Source organism: Mauremys reevesii, linkage group 4 (genome assembly GCF_016161935.1).
Source record: "Mauremys reevesii isolate NIE-2019 linkage group 4, ASM1616193v1, whole genome shotgun sequence".
In the NCBI taxonomy this organism is placed as follows: Eukaryota; Metazoa; Chordata; order Testudines; family Geoemydidae; genus Mauremys; species Mauremys reevesii.
In genome coordinates, this window is record NC_052626.1 from 143,542,337 (window position 1) to 143,566,524 (window position 24,188).

General features: G+C 52.9%; 1 protein-coding gene and 1 long non-coding RNA gene across 2 annotated transcripts; one reads left to right on the forward strand and one right to left on the reverse strand.

The window, feature by feature from the left end:
- Positions 1–511: 511 nt before the first annotated feature.
- LOC120404058 (brain-specific serine protease 4-like) lies at positions 512–8,389 on the reverse strand. Its single transcript, XM_039536067.1, has 3 exons — positions 8,326–8,389; positions 1,283–1,452; positions 512–859 (listed from the first exon to the last, which is right to left on the reverse strand). The coding sequence occupies exons 1-3, from the start codon at positions 8,387–8,389 to the stop codon at positions 512–514; spliced, it is 582 nt and encodes a 193-aa protein (XP_039392001.1).
- A 7,729-nt stretch (positions 8,390–16,118) lies between these two features.
- LOC120403236 lies at positions 16,119–21,258 on the forward strand. Its single transcript, XR_005597494.1, has 3 exons — positions 16,119–16,256; positions 20,581–20,726; positions 20,969–21,258. It is a non-coding gene; the product is annotated as an uncharacterized LOC120403236 (long non-coding RNA).
- The last annotated feature ends 2,930 nt before the right edge of the window (positions 21,259–24,188 follow it).

Below are 24,188 nucleotides of genomic sequence, written 5' to 3' on the forward strand. Positions count from 1 at the left end.
GGTCAAACAGCACCACCGAGCTGTCACCCTCATATGCCATGGGCACCCCATCAGAACAGAGCCCGCATGAGCAGGCTGGATCGAGTAGCACTTTCCACCTGCCACCCCCATATGTCCCAGGCTCAGCACATCCCTATCCCCACTTTCACATCACAATTGTTCTGGCAGTAACCCACTGGATGAGCAAACCCCACAGGACTTTTGGGTGCTGCAGGGATCTTTAGCTTAGGTACGAGGAGCATTGCTGCAGAGCAAATGAGGAAGCCAAAAAAACACCCACGGGGAGGTGGGAGGGGGGAGAGAGAGAGAGAGAAAGAAGCAACCACCTTAACCATTAAAGTTATTTATTGCCAGGTAATAACCGTACAGGAGCCAAACAAACAGAGCAGTTATAATATTAAATGTAACTTCAATTTGATTATCAAAGTCAGGTTTAGAACACTGGAACTAATCCCACAAGCGACATAGTCTATGTGCGTGAAGGGTGAGGAAGGGCTGGTGTGGGATGGGGTTAGAGAGTCAGCTGCAAAAACACAATGAGGAGAAGGACCCTGGGGATTGTGGCAGAGGGGCCACCAGCAACTTTCCAAGTGATGATGGCAGATGGATGGACACTGCTCGGAGTGATGGTGGTAGAGGGACTGGCACTGTTCAGAGTGAAGTTCACCACCGTGAAACTCACACCAGGCACATTCTCCTGGATCCAGTCGTTGTGGGCATTCGGGCGGTTGTAGACCCCAGGGTAACCGGGAAAAATAGTGAGTACCCCGCTCACTTCTCTCACCAGTGACCAACTCACAAGCCCAGCAAGGTACCAGGTCCCGTCCTCCTCACACACCAGGGGTCCCCTGGAGTCACCCTAGAGACAGGGAAAGAAATGAGGTTTGAGGAGGGACCAGTCTCCATCGTTCACAAGGGCCGTGGTGGATTCTCCATCTCTCGATGGCTTCACATCCCCACTGGCTGCCTTTCTGGGAGATGCTTTGCCCAGACACAAGTCCCTGGGCTCAGTGGTGGGGTAACCGGGTGCACTTATGGGCTGGGTTATACAGCGGGTCAGACTGAATGGATGAACCCTGCTGACTTTATACTCTATGGTCACATCCTCAAGCCAAGATATGTCTGTCTTGTCTAAACACTGGGGAGCGAAGTCAAGGCTCCGCCCCTTCATCCAGACCCACTGTTTGGTGGGTCCCGCCCCACCCACCCGACAGAAGACCAAGTCAACAGGGAGAATGGGGCAGGAATCATGGGGGCCCTGATCTCAGTCAGAGAATCTCACCGAAGCAAAGCCTTTATAGCCCTCCATGGACCCGGCACACATCATGTCTTCTTTGATGGGATTGTCACCCGCAGGCTTTTGTAATCCTACTCGGAAGCGATCGTTGCAGATCGTGGTGTCTACGGTGGGCACCTCCACTTCCTGCAGGGTCGCCGCTAGGGAAAAATTCACTGAAATGAAAGGCCCGAGGGCTGGGTGACTCGCCTGGCGTGAGTGCTTTAAAATTTTAAGCCTTGTCTACACACAGTTTGCCCTGATTTGGTTCAGAGGGTTTTAATCTCTGAGCAGATGCTGCTCAGTTCCAGACCAGCGCTACACACATGGCAGTAAGGATATAACCAGGTGTGTGATTTGATATTGCTGGGTGCCAGCTGGTGGCTGCCTCTGACACTGCTTCCTATTGGGCTAGAACTGGCATCGGTAAATATACTGGTGCCAACTACACCAATAGGGGTGGTTTGAAACCCATATTCGGGCTCACATACAGGCCCCCCCCAAATATGAACATCCATTCATCGTGTCAGGAATTGAATCCCCCATGTGAGATGCAGCCACTAGATGGTGACATTGCTCAAACACACACACACAAAACAGATTGACGCCAAACTGGCGCGGCGTCTTTGTGCAGTGCAGCCCTGAGAGTGGCTGTTTTTCGGTTAGCTTAAACCTGCTCAGAAATGTGCTACGGTAAAATGGGACGACACAGGTTTAAAGCAAAACAGGAACATTGGCACGGCCAGAGATACTGGAGTCACTAGATCGTGTCACAGGGCATGTCTATACTGACCGGTAGATCGGCACTGCTGCAGTCGATGCTAAATCGATGGGGGAGCACTCGCCCATCGATTTGTGTACTCCGCCTCCCCGCGAAGCATAAGGGAAGTCGATGGAGAGGCTCTCCCGTTGACACAGCGCAGTGTAGCCACCGCGGTAAGTGGCTCTAACTATGTTGACTTCAGTTACATTATTCAAGTAACTGAATTTGCGTAACAGATTGATTTAGCGCGGTCGTGTAGACCAGTCCTTAATATCACACTTAGGAGGAGTGCATAACTGTCCGTATAGAATCATAGAGCTGCAGTTATATCACTGTCTAACAGTTGCATGCTGACCTGCCAGGGCCAGGCCCTGGCCTTGGCATCTTGACCATTCAAGATGCACCCCAAGACCAACAACTTGCCACAGCCTGGGAAGAAAAGAGGAAACTACATTATCCCTGGGCAAGGGAGCTGAAGTGAGGAGAGTGTAAATAATTATACGTGTTACCTGATGATAAGAGAGCAACACGTTCTCCTTCTGGAGCCAGGGAGATAACCCAGGAGTCCTGGTTCTGCTTTAATCCGGTAGACCCCAGAGTGGGAGAGAAAACCCAGGAGTCCTGGCTCCCAGCCACATTCTGTTTCCACGTACGCAGGGCAATGTATTTTGTTGTTGGAATCTTACATGGGATTCCAACTCCCATGAGCATTTTGATACTTTTCCCGGTGACCCGTGGTGTCTGGGTTGCCCCACTACCCCTGGCCCCGGGTGCGGGGAGGGAAGCCCGGTTTGTGCCCACCAGGGGAAACTCTCCCAGCCACCAGCTGCTGGCATTCCTGGTGCTCTGCGAGCCCTGTTCTATCCCTCTGCAGGCAGCAATTTACACCCCCTGCCTCTGTTACACTCCAGTGCCCAGTCCCCGTCTTCTGCGCACTCACAATGTGTAGCCATCCGCTGCCTCCGTAGAAACTGCACTTCCCAGCTTCCCCTCAGTTCAACCCTCTCCTTTGCACCCAGCACTCAGAGGTGTTTATTGTAACACCAAGCTGAGACCGATTTAGCAGATGCTGAGGGAGAGATTCAAAATACAGGCAAAGGAGGTGGAAACATGAGGTTACAGGTAGATGAAAAACATAAAACACAGTCTACCGCCTGCACACGTTGGTGCTGGCTTGTCTGATAAGGTGTTACTCATTCAATTGTTAGTTCTTCCAGCCCTTGTCCAGCCCATAAAGCTGGGATCTACCATTTCTGAGACGTCACCCCTCCCTCCCCTGTAATGGATAACCACGTGCACCAATCTTCTGCTCTTATCCAGTCACAAGGTATCGCCTCTTAGCCCAGGGAGCCCCTCTTCTGAGAACCCTCCGGCGGTTCCTTTGTTTTTGTAAATGTCCAGCTTGCAGCCACCTCTGGGGCAGGGCAGCTGAGGAACAGCAACACAGCGATGCCACGCAACAGCAAGCCAGTGAAAAGGGAGAGAGAATCTGTTCAGAACGGCTGCAGTCACTCTCTCTGCCCTGCCTGAGGTACTCACAGCTTGAAGCAAGGAGCTGCTGACACCACCCAGCTCTCGGAGATGAGCGAACCGCCACAGACGTGGGAGCGGTTTCTCTGCAGGCAGTTTTCAAGTGTGCACTAATATATTATACTCCCACCATGCCCAGTAACACTTCAACTGCTCTTATCTGTTCCCATTATACTAACAAACCCCTCTGGCTAGGCAGAAGCAACATACATAGTGTCTTTGTCCTTTGTTTATACACATGAGTAAAGATCCCTTTGTTCGCACATATTAGTCAGACTAGATCAAGAATCAAACAGGCAAACAAGCAGAAACCACATCTTGTTTTTGGCATATCTCGTAACCTTTGCTTTCGCTCCATTTGATCAGCTATGTCATACTTTTGATTGGCATGTTTTTGTAAATTTGGGGGTTGTGACAGACCCAGGCCAGTTGGGTACAGCAGAGTAGCAGAAGGCAGATATACTGGCCACTGGATTAACAGTTTTCTGTTCCCTGACTGACCAGAGCAGGGGCTGCTCCAGGCTAATGAGAACACCTGACTCCAATTAACCTGCAAAGAGTCAGGTGAGGCCATTAAGCTAATGTGACCACCTGACTCTAAGGCCCTGCTGATACTATAAAAAGGGCTCACTCCAGTCAGGCAGGGGAGAGCCAGGGGAGAGGAAGTGCAGCTGAAGGGCTGGTTACTGAAGACACCCTCAAACCATCGTTAAAGGAGCCCTAGGTAAGGGAGAAGCAGGAGAGCTGTGGGGAAGTGTCCCAGGGAAATGTAGCAACTCTGGCAGTGAAAGGCTGGCTGCCAACAGCTGCTGCCATTAGGGTCCCTGGGCTGGAACCCGGAGTAGAGGGCGGGCCCGGGTTCCCCCCAACCCACCACTACAGGAACAGAAGTCAGGCCCCTGTCAGGACAGGAGGATAAAGTGTTCTGAAATAAGCCCCCAGGGACAACAGAGACTGTGGGAGTTCTCTCACCAACCTCCTTGCAGCCTATGATGAAAAGGGCTCAGTAGACTGTAACCCGGGCCCTAGGGAGAGAAGGGCTACGTGGAGGGTCACAGTGAGCCACTGAGGCTAGCGTAATCCACCTAGAAGCACAGGACCCATGGGAGCAAGGTCAGAGCTCTGCCACTATATATATACACTCTCGTTATTTGTTCCCGTCTATGCATCCAAAGAAGTGGGCTGTAGCCCACAAAAGCTTATGCTGAAATAAATGTGTTAGTCGCTAAGGTGCCACAAGTACCCCAGTTCTTTTAGTAAATGTTAGTTTCACTGTAGCTGTTTGCAGTGCTGTAGTCGACTTGATCCCGGGCTATTAGAGAGACAAGGTGGGGTGACTATTTACTTGCACACTGACCTGCCAGGGCCTTCGACCCTCCTGGGCATCCTGCCCCCCTGTGATACAACTGAACACTGCACAAACCAGGGAGCCATGTTAACATGGGACAAAGTGTAGCTCTCCCACCCAAAACCAGGGAGAGAACCCAGGAGTCCTGGCTCCAGTCCCCCTGCTCTCACCTGACAGACCCCACTCTTTGCCCCAAGCCTGGGAAATAACCAAGAAGTCTGGATCTCAGCCCCCTCTGCTCTAATCTCTGGACCCCACTTTCCTCCCAGAGCCAGGGATAGAACCCAGGAGTCCTGGATCTCAGCCCCTCTGCCCTAACTACTAGACTCCACTCCCCTCCTAGAGCAGGTGACAGAACCCAGGAGTCCTGGCTTCCAGCTCCCTCTGCTCTAACCACTAGAGCCCGCTCCCCTCCCGGAGCTGGGGATAGGACCCAGGAGTCCAGACTCTTTACCTGGCTGGGCATGACTCTCCACTGCACCTGTGGAGGGATGGAAATGTTGGGGAGACATGACAGAGTCAGAGACATTGGGGGAGGAGCAGCTCAGAGTCCAGCGAGCGGAGCAGACAGCCCCTGTTGGGGAGGGTGGAAGGTGGGGAAAAGGGCTGGAATACAAGTTCTGCCCATGATCCCCAGCTCCTCCCACAATGTCTATAGTCTGCCTCAAATCACAGATGGTTACTGTGTGTCAATAGGTTTCTGAGTGAACGTTGACACCCTGCCACCCCCTTATTCACTATGGTGATATAATTATGATACGTTTTGTACAAAGTATGCCTTGTGATGTATCATTTTAAAAGTCTCCATCGGCTGAATATTAATACCCTGTTAAGTTGTATGTGGTGGTGTTGTATCTGGAATTATGAGGTTTTGCTATGAGTATGGGACTGAAATATGTTGTGAGGTTGGGAACCCCCAAAGCCATGAAAAGGCCAGACAGCGTTGATGGCCCATTAAGGGGGATACACCCACTCACAAGGATTACCCTGGGAACTGTGTACAATGGAAACCTCTCAGAGAGAGTTTGTACATGACGGGCAGGGTTGTCCCCTTCATTCTCTTCCCCCCCTGGGGGGGTGGGGCAAGATCGTCCCCTCCAGTCAATTACCCCCCTAGGGGCAGGATTGCCCCCTCTGGTCTGTTCCCCGTGACTGTGTCCCTCTCTGGATCCCTTGGTCTCTCTTACCATGCGCTGGGGACGACAGCACCAGCAGCGCAGCCAGCTCAGAGCAGAGTCCCCCAATGCTGAGGAAGCCATGGCAAGTCTGAGCCCCTTATCTCCAGTCCCAGGGTCCTCTGGCTCGGAGCCCAGCGTTTTCCTTGTTAAATCTCTGATTTACAGGAAAGCAAAAGCAGAAGCTCATGGACCCTTGTCTGCCCCCCTCTGCCCCCATTGCGAAAGCTGCCAGGATGCTCGTGCTCCATTGACCCATTTTGGCCAGCGTGGCTTAGCTGAGATCTGGTCCTTGCTGGGCCGTTCTCGGGGGAGGAGAAATCAGGGCTGTGACTCGGGCCTGCTCTGTGAGACCATCCCCAGGCGGGTGGCCACCTGCCCAGGTTTTCTCGGGAGGTAGCCGGGCTGAGCCGTCTGTCCAGTGCCCATGGCCAGCTGGAAACGGGCTGCGTGGACAGGTCCCTGGAAGTGGTGAGGAGCAGGGGTCAGGGGGGTGCAGAAGAACGGGCCAGCTGAGGGGATCCTGAGCCCAGAGCACTGGCCAGGAGCATCCTGCCGCCGGCTGAGCTGCAAATAGGCAGCTCTCACAATGGGGAAATGAGGGTCCGGGAGCTTTTGCTTTCGCTTTCCTGTAAATCAGAGATTTAAGCAGGAAAACGCTGGGCTCCGAGCCAGAGAGCCGTGGGATCAGCGATAACGGGCTCAGAGATGCGGTGGCTTCCTCAGCACCAACACCCGCAACTGGGGGCTGGCCAAAATCAGCCCCCACTCCAATGCACTGCCTCCAGCTGGGCTTATAACCCGCTGCCTCAAAGCCAGGGGCTGACTGCTCCTCTCGCTGGAGGCTGCGTGGGGCTGTCCTGACCCAGAGCTCCTGTGGGCTTGGCTGGGTGGAAAAAAAAGGTGTGGCCCCGAGAGAGCTTGGAGCAGCCCCTCTTCATCTCATGCTGGTGTCACTCTGAAACCTACTGATGCCTGGCAGCCACCTGTGGCTTGGGGTGGAGACTATGGGAGGAGCAATGGGACAGTGGGCGAGGCTTGCATTGCAGCCCTAGTTCTGTTCCCTGCACAGGTGCTGAGGAGAATCAAGACCAGCCAGGAACAGACTCAGGGATCCGGGGTTCCATCCCTGGTTCTGGAGGGGAGTCGGGGCTAGTGGTTAGCGGACACACCAGATCTACTATGCTTTGGCTTCCCGGCTTCCTCTGCTGTCTCCGGTAACTCTCTGCCTGCGTGAGTGTGTGGGTGCCGGAGGGTATGAATGCGGTGAATGTGCGCGTCCATGAACAAGCGTCAACCTTTTTCTGTTTGATCATAAAATCATAGACGTTAAGGGCAGAAGGGGCCATTATGATCATCTAGTCTGACCTCCTGCACAATGCAGGCCACAGAATCTCACCCACCCACTCCTGTAACAAATCCCCAACCTATGTCTGAGTTTGAAGTCCTCAACTTGTGGCTTAAAGACTTCAAGGTGCAGAGAATCCTCCAGCAAGTGACCTGTGCCCCATGCTGCAGAGGAAGGCGTTTAATAAAATCAATATTAGTGTAACCCTGGGTTGGTTTCTAGTGAAATTGAGGTAACAAGATGTGTACACGTGAATACACGTGTGTATCTGCACGTAAGCGTGGGAGTCAGTCTCTACAGATTTCTGTATATAGGTCTCTGGACAGGCGCATGTGACTCTGCTCTATGGATCTGTATTTGGGCTTCAGGAGTGGGCCTTGAATGGACTCATTGCAGCTGGGATAATGTGTGGTCCTAATTCCACACGTAAAATTACAATATTGGCATTTATGAAATAAAAATATATTTTCATTTCCATAACCTACCACTTTTGGAATTAGAAAGTTGGCAACCCTACACCCAGATCTGGCTAAGAAAAGCGAAGAGAACTCCTTCCGTTCTCGGTTCTCCTGGGTTTGGAGAAGCAGGACTTCGTACGTTTCTTGTAAATAACCAGACAGCAGCAAAGAGAAGAGCAGCCTCCAGCCGTGTCGCTGTCTCTCTCCTTGGCCCCGAGCTTTGACTCGCTGCTCAGGTCGAAAAGGGACAACAAGGGCCTGTGTCTCTTGGGACGGGGTTTCAGCTGTAGCAGAAAAGCCCCTCTTCTACCCCAAGAAGATCACGCACAAGGGCACCAGGAGACTGGCGTGATCAGAGGGTGCCCGTTACTGGGGCGTTTTGGACGTCATTAGGGTTGCCACGGTGGATCTAATTAATCCTTGTTACAGGCCGTCACAATCAGCCCCCAGTCCTTGGCCTCGCGACAGAGCCATTCAGTCACCACCCACATGCCCCGGGCATCGCCAGCTCAGCTCGGACCCCTGTCGGTTCTGCTTTCCCCGAAATCACTTGATTCCCAGCAGACTTGGGGCTCGGGAACAAAGACAGGTGTGTGAGGGGCCATCGAGGGACCGAGATAACAGGACATTTTAAAGGAATTTGACTGCACTTATCTCATGGCCTGGGGGGTGAGGAGCAGCAAATCTCACCATTTCTGGTGTGTTAAAGCCCAGCCAGTGAGGCAATTTATATAAATGCCGGCCTGTTCCCTTTATTCCCAGGCAGTGCTTGGGCATCGCCAGGCTGGGAGCTGCGCTGAGCCGGTCCCCTGCCGAGAGCATCTGGGGAGGCTGCTCCTTGGACAGCAGCATGAGGAAGCATCTGGGTCCCCACTGGCCGTGTTGCGGCTGGCGCTGCCCCTGTTGGAGGGTGAGGGACGGGACCACTCCACGTGCTGCTTCCTTCCTTCCTTGGCGAGATACAGGGTTGGGGAGAGGAGTCTGAGAGCAGAGCCCCCCCGGGGGGAGGGCAGGGGTGGGAGGGTGTGAAACATGGAAAGACAATCGTGACCGTCTGTGACTTAGTCCCCGGGGTTCAGTCTGGACTGTGGGACCGCAGACCCCTCCCCAACACACCAACCACAGCCGGCCTTGACACTGTGATGCTGATGTCAGGCCGTGTGGGGTGTGTGATGGGGCAGGACGGGGGATGGGGAGCCGCGCCCGGGACGGGACGGGGGAACTGCTGGTACCTCTCTCACCAGAGCTGCCCTTCAGTGCTCCTCCAGGCCTCCATCCCCCCGGGGCGGAGGCTGGTTACTGCGGGTAACTGGACTTTCAGTGTCCAGGTGGCTGGGACTGGACCCCAGGCTAGAGCGGAAGACAGTGGGTCTGGGTGGCACTCCCTATGCACCCCCCAGGGGGCTGGCCCAGACCCCCGGTACCCCCCTGGCTGTTCCTCTGTTCCCCCCGGGGGGGGCACACCTCAAAGTTCGGGGATCACTGGCTCAGAGTCTATGGAATGTGTCTAGGCTGCTGCATGCATTCATTTCATTTGAAACGTCTGTTTCCCGTGGTATAAGGCGAGATGTACGTTTGGCTTTATAACTGTAACAGTGCTCTCTTTTTGCTGGTTGGACTGTGACAGGGCTGGGGCTAGGAAACAGAAGCCGAGAGCCCCAGGTTCACCCTGCGTTAGTCCTAAAAGACAGTCAGTGCTGAGAGATTACTACAACTCTGCCACCTGTTGGAACCATGGACTGTAACTCATCTGTGTATCTAGCTTTGCCTGCTTTAACCGGTAAATAACTCTTATTGCTTCTGCCTAGTTAATACATCCTTAGTTCATGACAGGGCTGGCCGCAAGCATTGTCTTTGGTGTGAAGTCTGAGGTACAAATTGATCTGAGACAAGTGACTGGTCTCTTAGGACTGGGAGCAACCTGAATCTTTTGTAGTCTTTGGTGTGTAGCAACCACAAGCAGTCAGTCCTGCTTGCTTTCCCTCAGGCAGGACCTTCCACAGAGGCACAAGGGGCTGGCTTCCCTTGTCTGCCTAGGGGAAAGATCTTTGCCTAAGCAGGTGTCTCATCTATGTTCAGTTCCAGAAACTTCAGCCCCCAGCCACACCCCTTGGTTGAAGGACACAACTTCCTCAGCTTGCAAGAGCTCTGTTCCTTTGGTCTGTCTAGCGAAGGAGGCCAAAGACGGTTTCTCTCCTGGCTTATATCTCCCAAAGGTCAACGAGCTTGTTTCAAGAGGCAGGATGGCTTCAGGCTGTTCTTCCTGCCTGGGACTTCCCATCCCCCTGTGTGTAAAAGGGGCTTCCCTTGTTTTCATCCCACCAGGCTTAATTTGTATAGGAGACAGGTACCTAGCACCCCCCTCCCCCGCAGTCTGTAAGAGAACCTGTGTCTCCCTGTTTGGCTGCAGACTTTAAAGCATATCATAAAGTATCCACATTTCCTCATATAGTGTTTATACAGACGTTTCACAATGATATTAAGCACCAGGGAGTCATTTGTTTTCAGAAAAACCTCACCCCCTACTCTCGTATAACACAGCACTATTGTATCCAATCAGTTGATTCAGTAGATTATCACATGAAGTTCAGACCAGTAAATCTTTGCAATGGACCCTTCTGAAAAATAAAACCCAGAAGAGCTTCTCTCTCCTGCTGGGTGTAGACACCAGGCTGCCTTCTCCCCCGCTTCTCAGTGTAAGCTTTGATGGGTCTGTGTGCGGCTTGAATGTAAACTGAGGTAAACACACAGTCCTTCACTTAGGATCGATCTGTTTAACAACTCCCCCGGCATATGGAGTTTGAACTCATTTTAGTGACCATTCCAGTGTATGTCCATAACTCTTAGCACCCATCGCGTACATATATCACACAGGGATATGAATGGTCAGAGAGTTATCAGTTTTCAAATGATACCTCACAATGCGTATTGTGCACAAAGATTGTTACAGTCGTGTGTAGGGTGTGAATCCTGGGGTCTAGTGTCACTGCACACATGGTCTGTCGGCACCAAAGATGAGGAAGAACTGGGGTGTGATGGGGAGCCAGTCTAGGAGGCGGGGGGACGGGGTTCAGATGACCAGTCGCAGAAGCACAACAAGGAGGAGGACCCTGGGAACGGTGGCAGACAGACTGGCACCATTCGGACTGACAGTGGTAGTGAAGTTCACCACCTTGAAAGTCACACCAGGCACGTTCTCCTGGATCCAATCGTTGTGGGCGTTCGGGCGGTTGTAGACCCCGGGGTAACCAGGAGCAACAACAAGTTCATAAGGAGATGACAAGCCTGCTGGACAGGGAATAATTAAAGAGTCAAACAGTCCCTGGGATGAGGCGGTCGTTTTGCTGATGTTTACCGGGAGCTCCTCCCGAGTGTGGGGGGCAGAATGGGAGGAAGCACGAAGGGGCTTGTTTGAAGATTTAACCAGGGCGTGATGGGGGTTAGCATCATGGACCATGTAACTGCGAACACTGTGTGGCCTTAGACCGGGGTGGGCAAACTGCCCTGTCTGCAGGCGCCGCACCTGGAGCTCCCATTGGCTGTGGTTCCCACCAATGGGAGCTGCAGGGGCGGTGCTTAGGACACAGGCAGCGTGTGGAGCCTCCTGGCTTTCCCTATGCATAGAAGCCGGATTGGGGATGTGCTGCTGCCTCTGGGAGCCACACGGAGACATGGCACTCGCGTTTTTGTCGCTCTTATCTGGACTCTCTGCAATTGGGCCACATCTTTCCTGAAAAGTGGTGCCCAGAACTGGACACAAGACTCCAGCTGAGGCCTAATCAATGTGGAGTAGGGCAGAAGAATCACTTCTTGTGTCTTGCTTACAACGCTCCTTCTCTTACCTCCATATTACAAGTGACAAACCGAGGCAAAGGGAGACTAACCCCAGGTTTTTAAAAGGTATTTAGGCCACATACATCCCATTGGTTTCAATGGGAATTAGGAACTGAAATCCCTTTAAAAAATCTGGCCCTAAGTGATTTGCTCAAGATCACAAAGGAAGTCTGCAGTGGAGGCAGAATTTAAACTCAGACCCCTCAAGTCTTAGATGAGTGCCATAACCTCTGGACCATCCTTCCTTTCTCCTGTGTGTGTCTAATGACGTGTTTCTGTCTATCTAACCCCAGACATAACCATGTCTCTGTCTATCTATCCCCATAGAAAAACATCCGTCTGTCTAGTGTCTACCTGTCTATCACCTTTTCATAATTAAAGCAGGAGCTATGCTATGTATAAGAAGTCAATTAAAACCACAAACTAGGAATAAACTCTGATAAGTTCAATAATCAGCATTCTTGTTGAAATCAGTAAGATTATGTTCACACTGGTTCACTGTATATTAACTGAGGAGATATGAATGAAGAGCAAAGTTAAGCAGCGGGAGCTGAATTAAAACTATGGGTGAGACCCTTATGCCTGCTCTGGCTTCTTGCACAGCCTAAAACTGGAGTTCTGCAGTGGGGAAACAGAGGCAGCAAGTGAGTTTGGAAAAGCTTCCACCTCCAAAGAAAAGGACCCTAATGAATACTAAGTAAAACATCTCCCTCTCTCTGCCGTGTTCACATGCAGTATCTTATCATCCTGTACAACCTACGGCTACAAATCTCTATAATTTACCGTGAGTGAGTAGAGACAGTGGCAGGACAAGTCTGTCCTTCTCAGAAGATAGTTCATTAGCAGAGTCATAAAGCAACTTCCTAGAGAATCTCCACCTAATGGGCCACAATGAATTGCAGGTCAAACAGCATCAAGAAAGATGATTCCCTTGGAAGCTAGGTGGGTCCAGATGTTCCTGTTCCTTCTCCCGCTTCAAACTAAGAAGAAAACTCAACTATGCAAGAGAGATTTCATTCCATTGTTGGTGTGTATCCACCCCGAACCCATGAGACCTTCTATGGGGGCAGAGAATGGTGCACTGGGGAAGCCCATTCCACACTGTACTGTCTTTTTTCACAATCTTCTCTCTCCAGGGCTGTCGACTGGGAATATTTCACCAGCACAAAACTTACTCTGGGAAATTTTAAATGAAGCACATTTTTAGGAAAAAAACAAAATCCTCCATTAAACAAGATTCTTTGAAACCAAGGGGTCTTGCCCCAGCATGCGGAGCCTGACTTGACTATATGAGGTCCCTTCCACCCTACATTTTCATCTTCATATGCACAGCGTGTGAAATCTTTTAATTCATTATAGCACAATGGACCAGACACTCGGTTGGTATACATCACCATAGCTCTGCTGATGCTGATGGATCCATGACAACTGACGCCAGGTGATGATCTGTCCTGATATTCCCAAACTCTGACATGCAGCGTTCAGGATAGTTTAGGCAGTTGGTCCCGTTTCACTGCAAGTTATTTTGTGAGAGAAAACGAAGACAACGTTTTGGGGTCAAAAGCATCAGCACTTTGAGAACAAAAAAACAATCTTTTCTCTTGGTCAACAGAATGGATTTCGGAGTTTTCCTCGGGTATTAGAACTGCAAGAAAAATTGACCTCTCATCTTAGTCTTTGCCCCGTAATGTTAAAGCTTGTTGTAAGATAGAGATCTCTCTCTCTTGAACTCAAATGGATTGTGTAATGGGAGGTGGGGTTTATTTGTTCTGCCAACACCAGGAATTCAACAACAGAATTCCTCAGAGCTCTGAATCACAGGTCAGGCACAAGCGGAGTGAGTGTGTCGCTAAAATACCAGTTGCATTTCCTGGCAGCAGGAGGTAGTTAGACACCAAATATTGTTCAAGTTCTTAGACATGTTGATGCTTCCTTTTGTCTTTCCCTCTGTTTTATGCAGTTCATGTATCTGAAAATCCCCCCTAGCAAGCAGCACGTCCAATCACAAATACACTTAGAGGAGCACGGCAAGATTTTAATCAATATCTGCCAGGATTAGAGCTGTGAAGACGGTTTCTTTCAGAGCAGCAGGACTAGACGTCTGTGTCGCACAGCCAAAGGGCAAGGAGCATTCTGCTGCTCAGCGCTGAGCGAGAAGGAACATTTGCAGCAGCAGCATGAGAGGGTCCAGGACTCCAGTAAAAAGTCAGGAAATGCACCTGCCCGTGCCCGTCCGATTCAGATCTCGATTGAGCGCTGCCAAGGCCCCCAGCAAAGAGCCTGTCATGCCACATACCATTTAGCTGAGCCCTGGCGGGATCCTTATCAGGCAGGACAACGAGGGTGATGCTGCAGCTGGGAACAGGGAAGATCCTGCCAATGGCCCTAAAGGCCAGGATGTGACCTCACATCAGATCAGGAGGGCCAGTTTGGAGATGATAGCAGTGAAAACTCTGCAGAGGGGGATGTGCCTGGCCAGAGACTGGAAGTCCAGGTGTTACTGCAGCTCTCTAACCCCTCCCTCCCATTGTTTTCTAGAGAAATTGGACTTTCAACACTGAGGATTTGGTAGGCTATGGCCAAATAATTTACTGTCCTGGATATTATGCCCTGCATTGCTGTGTGTGTCTGTGGGGTAGTGCAGACGCCACAACATTTGCATGGCCTCCTCTCCTTTCCCCTCCCCTCCACCAGCCTCTGCTGGGCACAATCCCAAGTGGATGCAGGGCACTGGGGGAAAAGGTTTCAGAAAAGCCAGCGTTGCTGTTTATCCAAGAGTTCAGAATATGGGCTGTACGGCTTGTGCTGAAGCCCACGGTCGGTAGCAAGTTCACAACTAGAAATCAGTGCCCCTCGGTCCGTTTCACCGCAGGCAGGCAGGTGGGGGTGGAGGGGTTCAAACACGGCTTGGATCAATGCTCTCCATCCTAGCTCAGGCTTTGGTTGGTTTCCTTCATTTCTCTCCCAGTCCTGGTAGCTTATTCTGGAAAGTTTCTCAGGCAGCAGGAATTCTCCACGGCCTTTCAGGAGAACTGGGAGTGCAAACCTGCTCGGGCCTCCATAATAGCCAGGTCCCTACCACATTCAGGGCTCACTTTGACTAGTTTACAAACCCTCTGGCCTTGAACTTGACCAACATCACCATTTCGATGTTTCCACCTGACATTTCCTGGTATTGTAACCATGGGGGTCCCGACCAAACTTGGAGAACGGGGGAGTTCAGAGGCTGTTGTGGGGGGGGTCACAGCACTGCCACCCTCACTTGTGTGCTGCCTTCAGACCTGCGCTCCAAGGGCAGCAGCCAGCAACATTTCTGAAGCTAGAGGAGGTTCCCTCGGCTCCTACCATTTTTGGGGCATCCAGAGAAATGGACCCCTGAGCCCCAGAAGGACCTGCAAGGGAAGCCCAGAGCCCCCGCTGCAGAGGCCGGGCAGAAGCCCCGAGCCCAGGCACCCAGAGCGCCGGCAGGAGTGGGGAGGGGCATGAAAGTCCTGAGCCCGGTGCCCCAGCACTGGCTGCAGCCACAGGGGGCCAGAAGCTCTGAGTCCGGGCAGCCAGAGACGTGACTGGAGCAGAAGCTGCCAAGGCCAAAGCCCTGAGCCCAACGCTCGGCTGATGCAGCACATTCACTTCTGCATTGCCGCCGCAGGTGCGTCTGATATCCCCACGGAGAGGAAGTCCTGTCCCCAGCCGGGCAGAGAAACAGCTATGAGGCCCCTACTGGGTTCTCCTGGTTGGGGGGCTCCCAGCAGGACAGGGAGATCTGATTTCACGGGGCAGGGCTAATTTGATCTAGCCAAAACAGGCTCAACAAGAACCAAGAGCTGCCAGCTGAAGCCAGAGAAATTCAAAGGAGACGTAGGCCCACATTTCTGACAGTGAGGGAGACTAGCCACTGGAACAAATTACCCAGGGGAGAGGTGGAGTCTCTGTTTCCTGGTGTCCTACCGTCATAACTGGTTGGGAAGGTGCCTTTTAGTGACTTACAAGCAATTGGGCTTCATATGGTGCAAAGTGTGTGAAATTTCATAGCCTGTGAAATAGAGGCCAGATTAGGAGATCGAATTGTTTCATAACCGCTATGAAAAGCTCAGTGTGGGGTGGGGAACAGACTCTGCTGTTTTACTGGGTGGCCTGGCTGGTCCCCAGAATCAATAATGAGCAAGTGGGGTGATCCGGGCTGCAGCTCAAACACCCAGCTGGGCTGGCCAGGGGCAGACATCAGGCCTGCCAGGGAAAGGTGGGTGTGGCAGTGACGTCACAAAGGCCTTTGGCAGGAACTCAGCCTATTGGGCAACGATGATGAGGCATCTGTGACCTCACAGAGCTCCCTTGGCAACGGCCAGGCAGGACAGGGATGCGGGGCAGGGGGAACCTCGGAGAGCCCTGTAGCCTGGCTGCAGCAAGCCTCCAGCTCGCGGTCTCTCACCGAGCCCAAGAGCCGTTGGTGTGCAGGTGATTCAGTGCGTGTGTTTTTCATTCCCGTGTGTATTTATTTCCAAGACGTTGTCATCTGTGTAGAAGGTAAGAAAAAATATAGGCTCTAAGTACAAGATAGGGGACTCTATCCTAGCAGATTCACAGGCATCACCACCCTCCTAGGGAAAAAGTTTTTGCTAATATCCGAGCCTTCCACCCTGCAACTTGAGAGCATTGCTCCTTGTTCTGTCATCTGCCAGCTCTAAGATTTCATGAGAATCAATCTTTCATTAGGAAAATAATTCAAAAACGCAACTACAAAACACTTTGAGTGAAATCAACCCCTCCTGATCTCTAGTGTCTGGGAGTGTGGGCCTTGGGGGCCAGACTGAGACCCTCATGGGCTAGTAACACCCAAGAAGCCGTTAAAATAATTCCAGTTCTCTTACCATCCAAGCCTCCCTAATCCAAGGAACAGCTGAGGGCTGCGGGAGACAGAATGTCTAACTCATGACTGAAAATACAGAGATGTGTTATTGGCTTTGGTTGGGGGACAAGTAACAAATCCGTCGGGATTCTTGCCCCAAACAACAATCGCCCATTGTCCTTTAGAGCACGAGGGCCCTAACGTGCCTGACTTGCTCAAATCTCTCTCCTGCTAGGGATGAGAGAATTTTCTCCATCCCCCATGATACCGAGGGATACCTCTCTTTGGTCACACAGCAAGGCCATGCCAGAGCTAGAAAGAGAAGCATAAGAAAGAAGTTGTATCAAAATGTTTTGCATTTCAAACTAACCAATTTCTTAAACAAAGGCAATTTGATGTGTGGTTAGTGAAGTGAAATGATACATTCTTGTCTCCACGAGTTTCTAGACTGATGAACCAGTAGATCTATCCCCTCGATTTTATCCCTAGATTGAGGGAGGAAAACAAGTTTGCCTGTTTTGTGAATTCCCAATGGCTTTCTTGAATTTCAACAAACTAGTCGATTGAATTGAACGATTTGAATAAAGTGAAAGGAAGACAATATTTTCTGCACCTTTCAAGGAAGCTACTGCTGCCCAAAGCTGGGTTAGCATTTCAGCTAACTCTGCTTCCAGGGCCTTAGCTATCACATCAGTGGTGCGACTGTCTGAAAAACTTGGCAGTGAACATGTTCTACTGAATGTTATTTTTTCTCTTCTATTTAAATTATTTAAAAGATTGTCATAAATTGGGCCCTTATCAGAGGTTGTCAATTTCCAATGTAATTATGACAGTGAGGGAGACTAGCCACTGGAAGAAATTACCCAGGGGAGAGGTGGAATCTCTGTTTCCTGGTGTCCTACCATCATAACTGGTTGGGAAGGTGCCTTTTAGTGAATTACAAGCAATTGGGCTCAATAGGGTGCTAAGAGTGTGAAATTTCATAGCCCGTGAAATAGAGGCCACATTAGGAGACTGAATTGTTTCACAACCGATGCCTCTATGAAAAACTCAGTGTGGGGTGCGGAACAGACTCTGCTGTTTTACTGGGTAGCCTGCTTGCTCCCCAGAATCAATAATGAGCAAGTGGGGTGATCCGGGTGCAGCTCAAACATCCAGCTGGGCTGGCCAGGGGCAGAGGTCAGGCCTGCCAGGGAAAGGTGGGTGTGGCAGTGACTTTTGGCAGGAACTCAGCCCATTGAGCAAAGACAATTAGTTGGGAATTGGTCCTGCTTTGAGCAGGGGGTTGGACTAGATACCTCCTGAGGTCCCTTCCAACCCTGATAGTCTATGATTCTATGAGTGAGGCATCTGTGACCTCACAGAGCTCCCTTGCCAACAGCCAGGCAGGACAGGGATGCAGGGCAAGGGGAACCTCGCAGATCCCTGTAGCCTTGCTACCGCAAGCCTCCATCTTCGCTTTACCAGAGAAAGGTTATGAGCAGACAATGGCTGGAAGTTGAAGCTAGACCAATACACACTGGAAAGAAGGCGAGGAGCATTTTTAACATCAGAGTTTGGAGCAATTCCTGAGGGTTGTGCTGGATTTTCCACAACTGGCCTCTTTTAAAATCAAGCTTGGGTGTCTTACTAAAACCTGCTCTAATTCCTATGGGAATTATTTTGAGGCACATTCTATGGCCGAAGTGAAAGAGAAAGTCAGACGACAGTGGTTTCCTCTGGGCTTGGAATTAACCTGTGACTCTCTGGGGGCGTTTGGAATGTGGCCATTTTGCTTCCTCTTCCTCCTTCCTCTTGTCCCTTCTTCTCAATTGGAAAACGGGCCACCAGAAAAGCCTGATTTCCACCCTGTGCCCCTTCCATTCGTGCTGTAAGCTGAAGGGCGTTGTGACTTGAGAGTGAATTCAGCCAGTCAGTGCTGACTCTCCACAGGTGATTTGCATAAGTCAGTAAAGGAACCTGCAGGTTTCCGTGGGAGCGATGCCCAAGGCAGGGCTCAGGCTTCGTGTTTATGCTCAGGGTTCGTGGAGTCAGGGAGCGACAGGTGGCTGAGTTACCTCTGGTGTCACAATGTTACTGCTCAGGTTCCTCTGCCTGCTGCACCACCTGGGCAGTGACTGTCAAGGGGAAGGTTTTGTGGATTTGAAACTTAGAACCCAGGAAGCGCAGGAGAGGACTGGCTTAGAGAGTTTGGCAGTAAAATGTAGGTTTTGTGGCAATATCCTGTGCAATTGCAACTGGATCCGGGACGGAGACAGCATTCCTGCCCCTCCCACCACCTCTTAGCTGGGCCTACATAAAAGAGACTAGCTAGAGTTTTGCACACTTGTTTGTTTGAGACTGAGCAAATAAGGCCCAACAAATTACTGCTAGGATGAATTTTGCTGCCTCCTCTCCTTGACTAGAATACAAGCAGTTTCTGATTCTCTCAGATGAAGTCGTTCTTCTAAAATCAAGGGCAAGACCAATCAGTGGCTTTTTCACGACCCAGCCCCGCCCCAGAAGAGATTTTATTTTTATTTAAACTGGGTTTTTTAAATTTATATTGAAAAAGTTTTTTTTTAAACTTATCCAGTATAAAATTTGAAATGATGACAAGTGATGTTAAGGCCTCTAGTTGCTCCAGCCTATTAAAGTAATTTAAATAACTACATATATCAAGAAGTCCATGTTTGCTGCCAAGTGTCAGAGGAAGTCAAAGCACTGAACTGTTGGAAATCACTGCCTAAGCACCTGGGGTCCAGAAGTGATTGAAACACTCAGCCAGATTTTGGCAGCACTAGCCTCTTCTGTGGGTGCAGAAAGAATATTTTCTTCATTCCAGTTGATGCAGCTACTTCATTCAAATGTAAGAAACTGATTAGGAGTTGAAAAAGGATGAAGGCTTCTTTTCCCCTTGTAAAATATGAATAAAGGCTAGAGAGGAGGAGGTGTGAGCTACTACTTCTAAAATCTGGAAGGACGTTATGAGCAGGAACAATCATTTCAGTGCACAAACTAGAGATACTTCTTTACCTCAAAAAAAACAGGAGTACTTGTGGCACCTTAAAGACTAACAAATTTATTTAAGCATGAGCTTTCGTGAGCTACAGCTCACTTACCTCAGTTTGTTTGAAATGAAAACAAATGGTTCAGTCAACCTTTTTGTTTGTATGTATCCTGCAAAACTAGCAAGTCAACATGTTTGACTGGATCCCTATTCCTAGCATCATAGAAGACTAGGGCTGGAACAGACCTCAGGGGGTATCTAGCCCAACCCCCTGCTGCAGGCAGGACCATCCCCAACTTCATCATCCCAGCCAGGGCTTTGTCAAGCTGACCTTTAAAAACTTGTAAGGATGGAGATTCCACCACCTCCCTAGGGAACCCATTCCAGGGCTTCACCACCCTCCTAGTGAACTAGTGTTTCCTAATAGCCAAGCTAAGCCTTCCACAGTGCAACGTGAGACCATTGCTCTGTGTTCTGTCATCGGCCACCACTAAGAATTTCATGAGAATCAATCTCTCATTAGGAAAATAACTCAAAAATACAACTACAAAACATTTGGAATGAAATCAATCCACCCTGACCTGTAGTGTCTGGGGGTGTGGGCCTCTGAGGCTAGACTGAGACCCTCATTGGCTAGAACCACCCAGTAACAATATCCACTCCTGTTACCGTCCAAGCCACCGCAATCCAAGGAACTGCTGAGGGCTGCGGGAGACAGAGGGGTGCGGAGAAGGTCTAACTCATGACTGCCAACCCAGAAATGTGTTATTGGCTTTGGATGGGGGACAAGGAGCAAATCCGTCAGTCACTACAACAGGTCCCACTCAGAGCCAGGGAGACTGGGAATCGAGTCCTGCTGGCACTGCCAGCTCTGGCTTTCTGGAGGAGGAGGAAGACCCCAGCTCCCCTAGCTGACCCTGAGGCACCTTCTGGGCCCAAATGGAGGTGGCCCCGGGTACAGCTATGGAGTGTCCCAGGAGCGTTCCGCTAGTGGCATTGTATTCTTTTCACAGCCAGTTTCGATCGCTGGTGTCTACCCCTTGCCCTGCGGGCAGGCCATTGAGCGGCACCCATTGCCAGCCACCTGGGTGCGGAGATCGAGGAGGGTGAAGGGAGGAGCAACCCTCAGCATCTGCCATCCTGCTCCATCCGATCTAGAGTAAGTAAGTGGAGTTCTCCAGATCCATCCCCAGTGTGGTGGGAATATCCTACCACTAGGGCTCCCAGCCCGTCCCTTGTCAGGGTTTGTTCCCCAGGTTGAGGGTTCCTGTGCCCTGGGGTGGGATGTGTCGGGAGGAGAAATTGCCTCAGCAGAGGGGAGGTGGGCAGGGGAGCAGGCAGGCTCGTTAATGAGAGGCTGCCTTGAAGCCAGACTCATGGCTGCTCCCCACTCAGTTCCAGGATGGAGCGAATCCGGCAGATGCTGAGGAGGAAGGCCGGTCAGGTGGCTGCACAGCCAGAAGACATCAGCCGGCCTGCGCAGGCGGAGAGCGGCCCCTCTGTCCCCGCGGGCGGGGAAGAGGCTCGTGCCCAGGGGAAAGGGAGGAGCTGCTTCGCCTGCTGGAGGAGGCGGAAGACAGCAGCTCCTCTAGCTGAACCAGAGGCACCTTCTGGGCCGAAACGGAGGTGGCCACAGGTTCAGCTGTGGAGGAGAGAGCCAGGGGAGGGCAGGAGCCGGGGACGGCAGCTCTGGGGCTTCCTTTGCAGGAAGCCAAGGAGCCAGGAGCTGCGTCCCAGGGCCCAGCAGGAGCCTCCCGCCGGCCCCACCCGGCGACTGCGGAGCCTCCCGCCGGCCCCACCCGGCGACTGCGGAGCCTCCCGCCGCCCCACCCGGCGACTGCGGAGCCTCCCGCCGCCCCACCCCGGCGACTGCGGAGCCTCCCGCCGGCCCCACCCGGCGACTGCGGAGCCTCCCGCCGCCCCACCCCGGCGACTGCGGAGCCTCCCGCCGGCCCCACCCCGGCGACTGCGGAGCCTCCCGCCGGCCCCACCCCGGCGACTGCGGAGCCTCCCGCCGGCCCCACCCCGGCGACTGCGGAGCCTCCCGCCGGCCCCACCCCGGCGACAGCGGAGCTTCCCGCCGGCCCCACCCCGGCGCCTGCGGAGGCTCCCGCCGGCCCCACCCCGGCGACTGCGGAGCCTCCCGCCGGCCCCACCCTGGCCATAGAGGAGCATCCCACCAGTCGCGAGCAGGATTTGAGTGACTGCGGGACAAACTCCAGCAGCTCCGCGTACTCCTGCGGGGCCAGCAGCTCCTCCGTGGGGTCTGGCAGCCCTGTCTTTGAAGGCTCCTTCTTTGGAGGTGAGGGGAGACCCAGGGGAAAGGGAGGAGGACTGGGGCGGTGGGGGACTAGTAACACCCTGTGCCCATGGGCTTGCCAAGGCGCCGGGACTGACCCATGTGAGCCCCCCTAACACCAGTGGGGGTGGCACAGCCACGCCCCAAGGCAGGGGATGCTGGGCGGAGTCGGGGAGCTCCAGCCTCCCTGACCATGTTGTGGGGTGGCCCTGAGGCTGATGGGGCTGAGGGCGTCTCTGGGAGGGGCAGGGTGGGGCCCTCGCCGCCATGGGGCTCCTTACAGAGAAAGGGGAAACATGGAGCCTTCTCTGTCCACTGCATCCCCCCAGCAGCAGAAGGGATTAAACTTTCTCCTTCCCTCCCTGGTGCAGACACCCCCAGTGCCCAGGTGTCGTGGCCTGAGGAGGAGGAAGAGGAGGAGTGCGAGGAGGAGGAGGAGGAGCAGGAGGAGCAGGATTTCTGCCCTGAGGAAGACATCATCTTGGTGATCCAGCAGCACCTGCAGGGCGGAGCTGAGGTACAAAAATCCCCCAGCTGCGCTGCCCCCCAGTCTGTCCTGCTCCTTGTTCCGTCCCCACCCAGGCAGAGGGGTCTTGCACCAGAGAATCCCTCACCCCCAATGGGGGGGACACATCTCCTCTGTTATCTGGCACCCCAAAGTGGGGACATTTGTCCCACACAGGCCAAGGTCCTCGCAGACATTGTCCAAGTTCCAACCCCTGTCTGCACAGGGAAACACTGGTTTCGGGAAGGGGGCGGCTTTCCCTGTCCAACCCCATGGAGGTCCTGAGCCCTGGAGCTGGTTTGGGTGTGGGGTCCAGGGCATGTGCCTTGATCCTGACGTGCTGTTCATGGATCAGGGGTTCAGAGGGGATTGCGTTACCCCTCCATGGCTGATCCCAGCCTTCCCTCCTCTCCTCATTCTCTGATCTCCTGCCTGGACACTCCCGGCGATCCTACCTCCTACCCATTGCAGTTTGGCTGGTCCATACTCTGCTGGGTACCAGGCCCTGCACAGAGAACTGCGAAGAGCAAGGATTGACGAGGCAGCAGGCATCCGGCCATGAACTCTTGCGAAGTGTCCCTGGAGTGATGTGAATGGGAGAGGACAGGATGTGCCTCTTGAGTCTTGCCAGGGCTCCTGGAGAATCCTCCCCATTGTCCCCTGACTGATGTAGCCCCATGTCCCATGACTGACGGGTGCTCCCTCTTCTTGCAGGCTCTGCACAACCGCTGTTCGCGGAGCCTGGACACCATCCTCAGGAGCCAGCTAACAGAGACCCCCACCGTGGAGAAGCTGCAGCACCTCCTGGAGGTGAGTAGAATGGACGGTCTGGGGTGGAATTGCCCCTGAGCCCTGTGGGAGGGCAGTAAAGGAGAGACTAGAAGAGCCACGTTTCCATTGTGTCCTCCCAGCTTGGACCCAGCCGGCCACACATTCCCAGAGCTGCCAGTGCAGGGGGAAGGAGCTGGGACTGTCAGCCAGAGCTCTGCACGATTGCATTAAGCACTAACAGTGAGCACCAGGCCTGGCTGGGGCCTGAGAGACTGAACCCCCTTTTCAAGCTCTGCCACCAGGGCTCGGCTACTCCACCCTGAGCACAAAGTGTCAGCCCCTTGGGGAGGGGGAGAGGCTGGTTTGTAGAGCATGTTCGCCTGCCCGCTGACCCTCCCCTGCCTCCTTCTCCTGCAGCACATCCATCGCTCTCTCCTGGCAAACAACCCCCAGGAGAGAGCCAGGGCCGTCCAGACCAGCGCGGCCCTGCTCCAGATCGCCACCTCCCTGCCTGGATTTGACGTAAGTGACCTCTGACCCCAGCGTCCTGCAGAGTCAAGTTCCTCATCCCCTGGCTAATTGGTCCCCCCGGGTCCGTAAGGGACTGCGTTCCATAGGCCGCTCGGTGGCAGGGTCGTGCCTGGCCTCAGGGCCCTTGTTATTCTGGAGCCGCGAGGCAGCGAGTGCTCAGCGAGGGCCCTTGCCCTGCTCCCTTTGCTCCGAGCTCCCTTGGGGGCAGAGAGGAAGAGGGCTGTCGCTCCTCTCCCCCAGGGCCTCCTACAGAGGGGTGGGAGCAGAGCTCAGGTACAGGGGCGCTGGGGAGCTGAAGGGAGAATAGTGATGGATTCCCCTCTCCTTCTCCTTCCACCAGACCTCCTCCGCCTTCTCCAAGGCAGGAGAATTCGTTCTGCAGCTGGGTCTCTGGATATCCCACCCAGCCAGTAACATCAGTCGGCATGCCAGGGGTGGGATATACTGGCTTTACTGGCTCCTGCTCCGGAAGAGGGGTAAGAAACCCAGCTGGGCAATGGGACCCCATGGAAACG

Excerpts from the sequence above, each read along its gene's own strand:
- LOC120404058 (XM_039536067.1), bottom strand. The coding sequence starts at position 8,389 with ATGTGGGTGGTGACTGAATGGCTCTGTCGCGAGGCCAAGGACTGGGGG. Across the intron at positions 1,453-8,325 it reads GGGGCTGATTGTGACGGCCT|TGAATTTTTCCCTAGCGGCG; the intron begins GTAACAAGGATT and ends CTTTCATTTCAG. Across the intron at positions 860-1,282 it reads GCTATAAAGGCTTTGCTTCG|GGTGACTCCAGGGGACCCCT; the intron begins GTGAGATTCTCT and ends CCCTGTCTCTAG.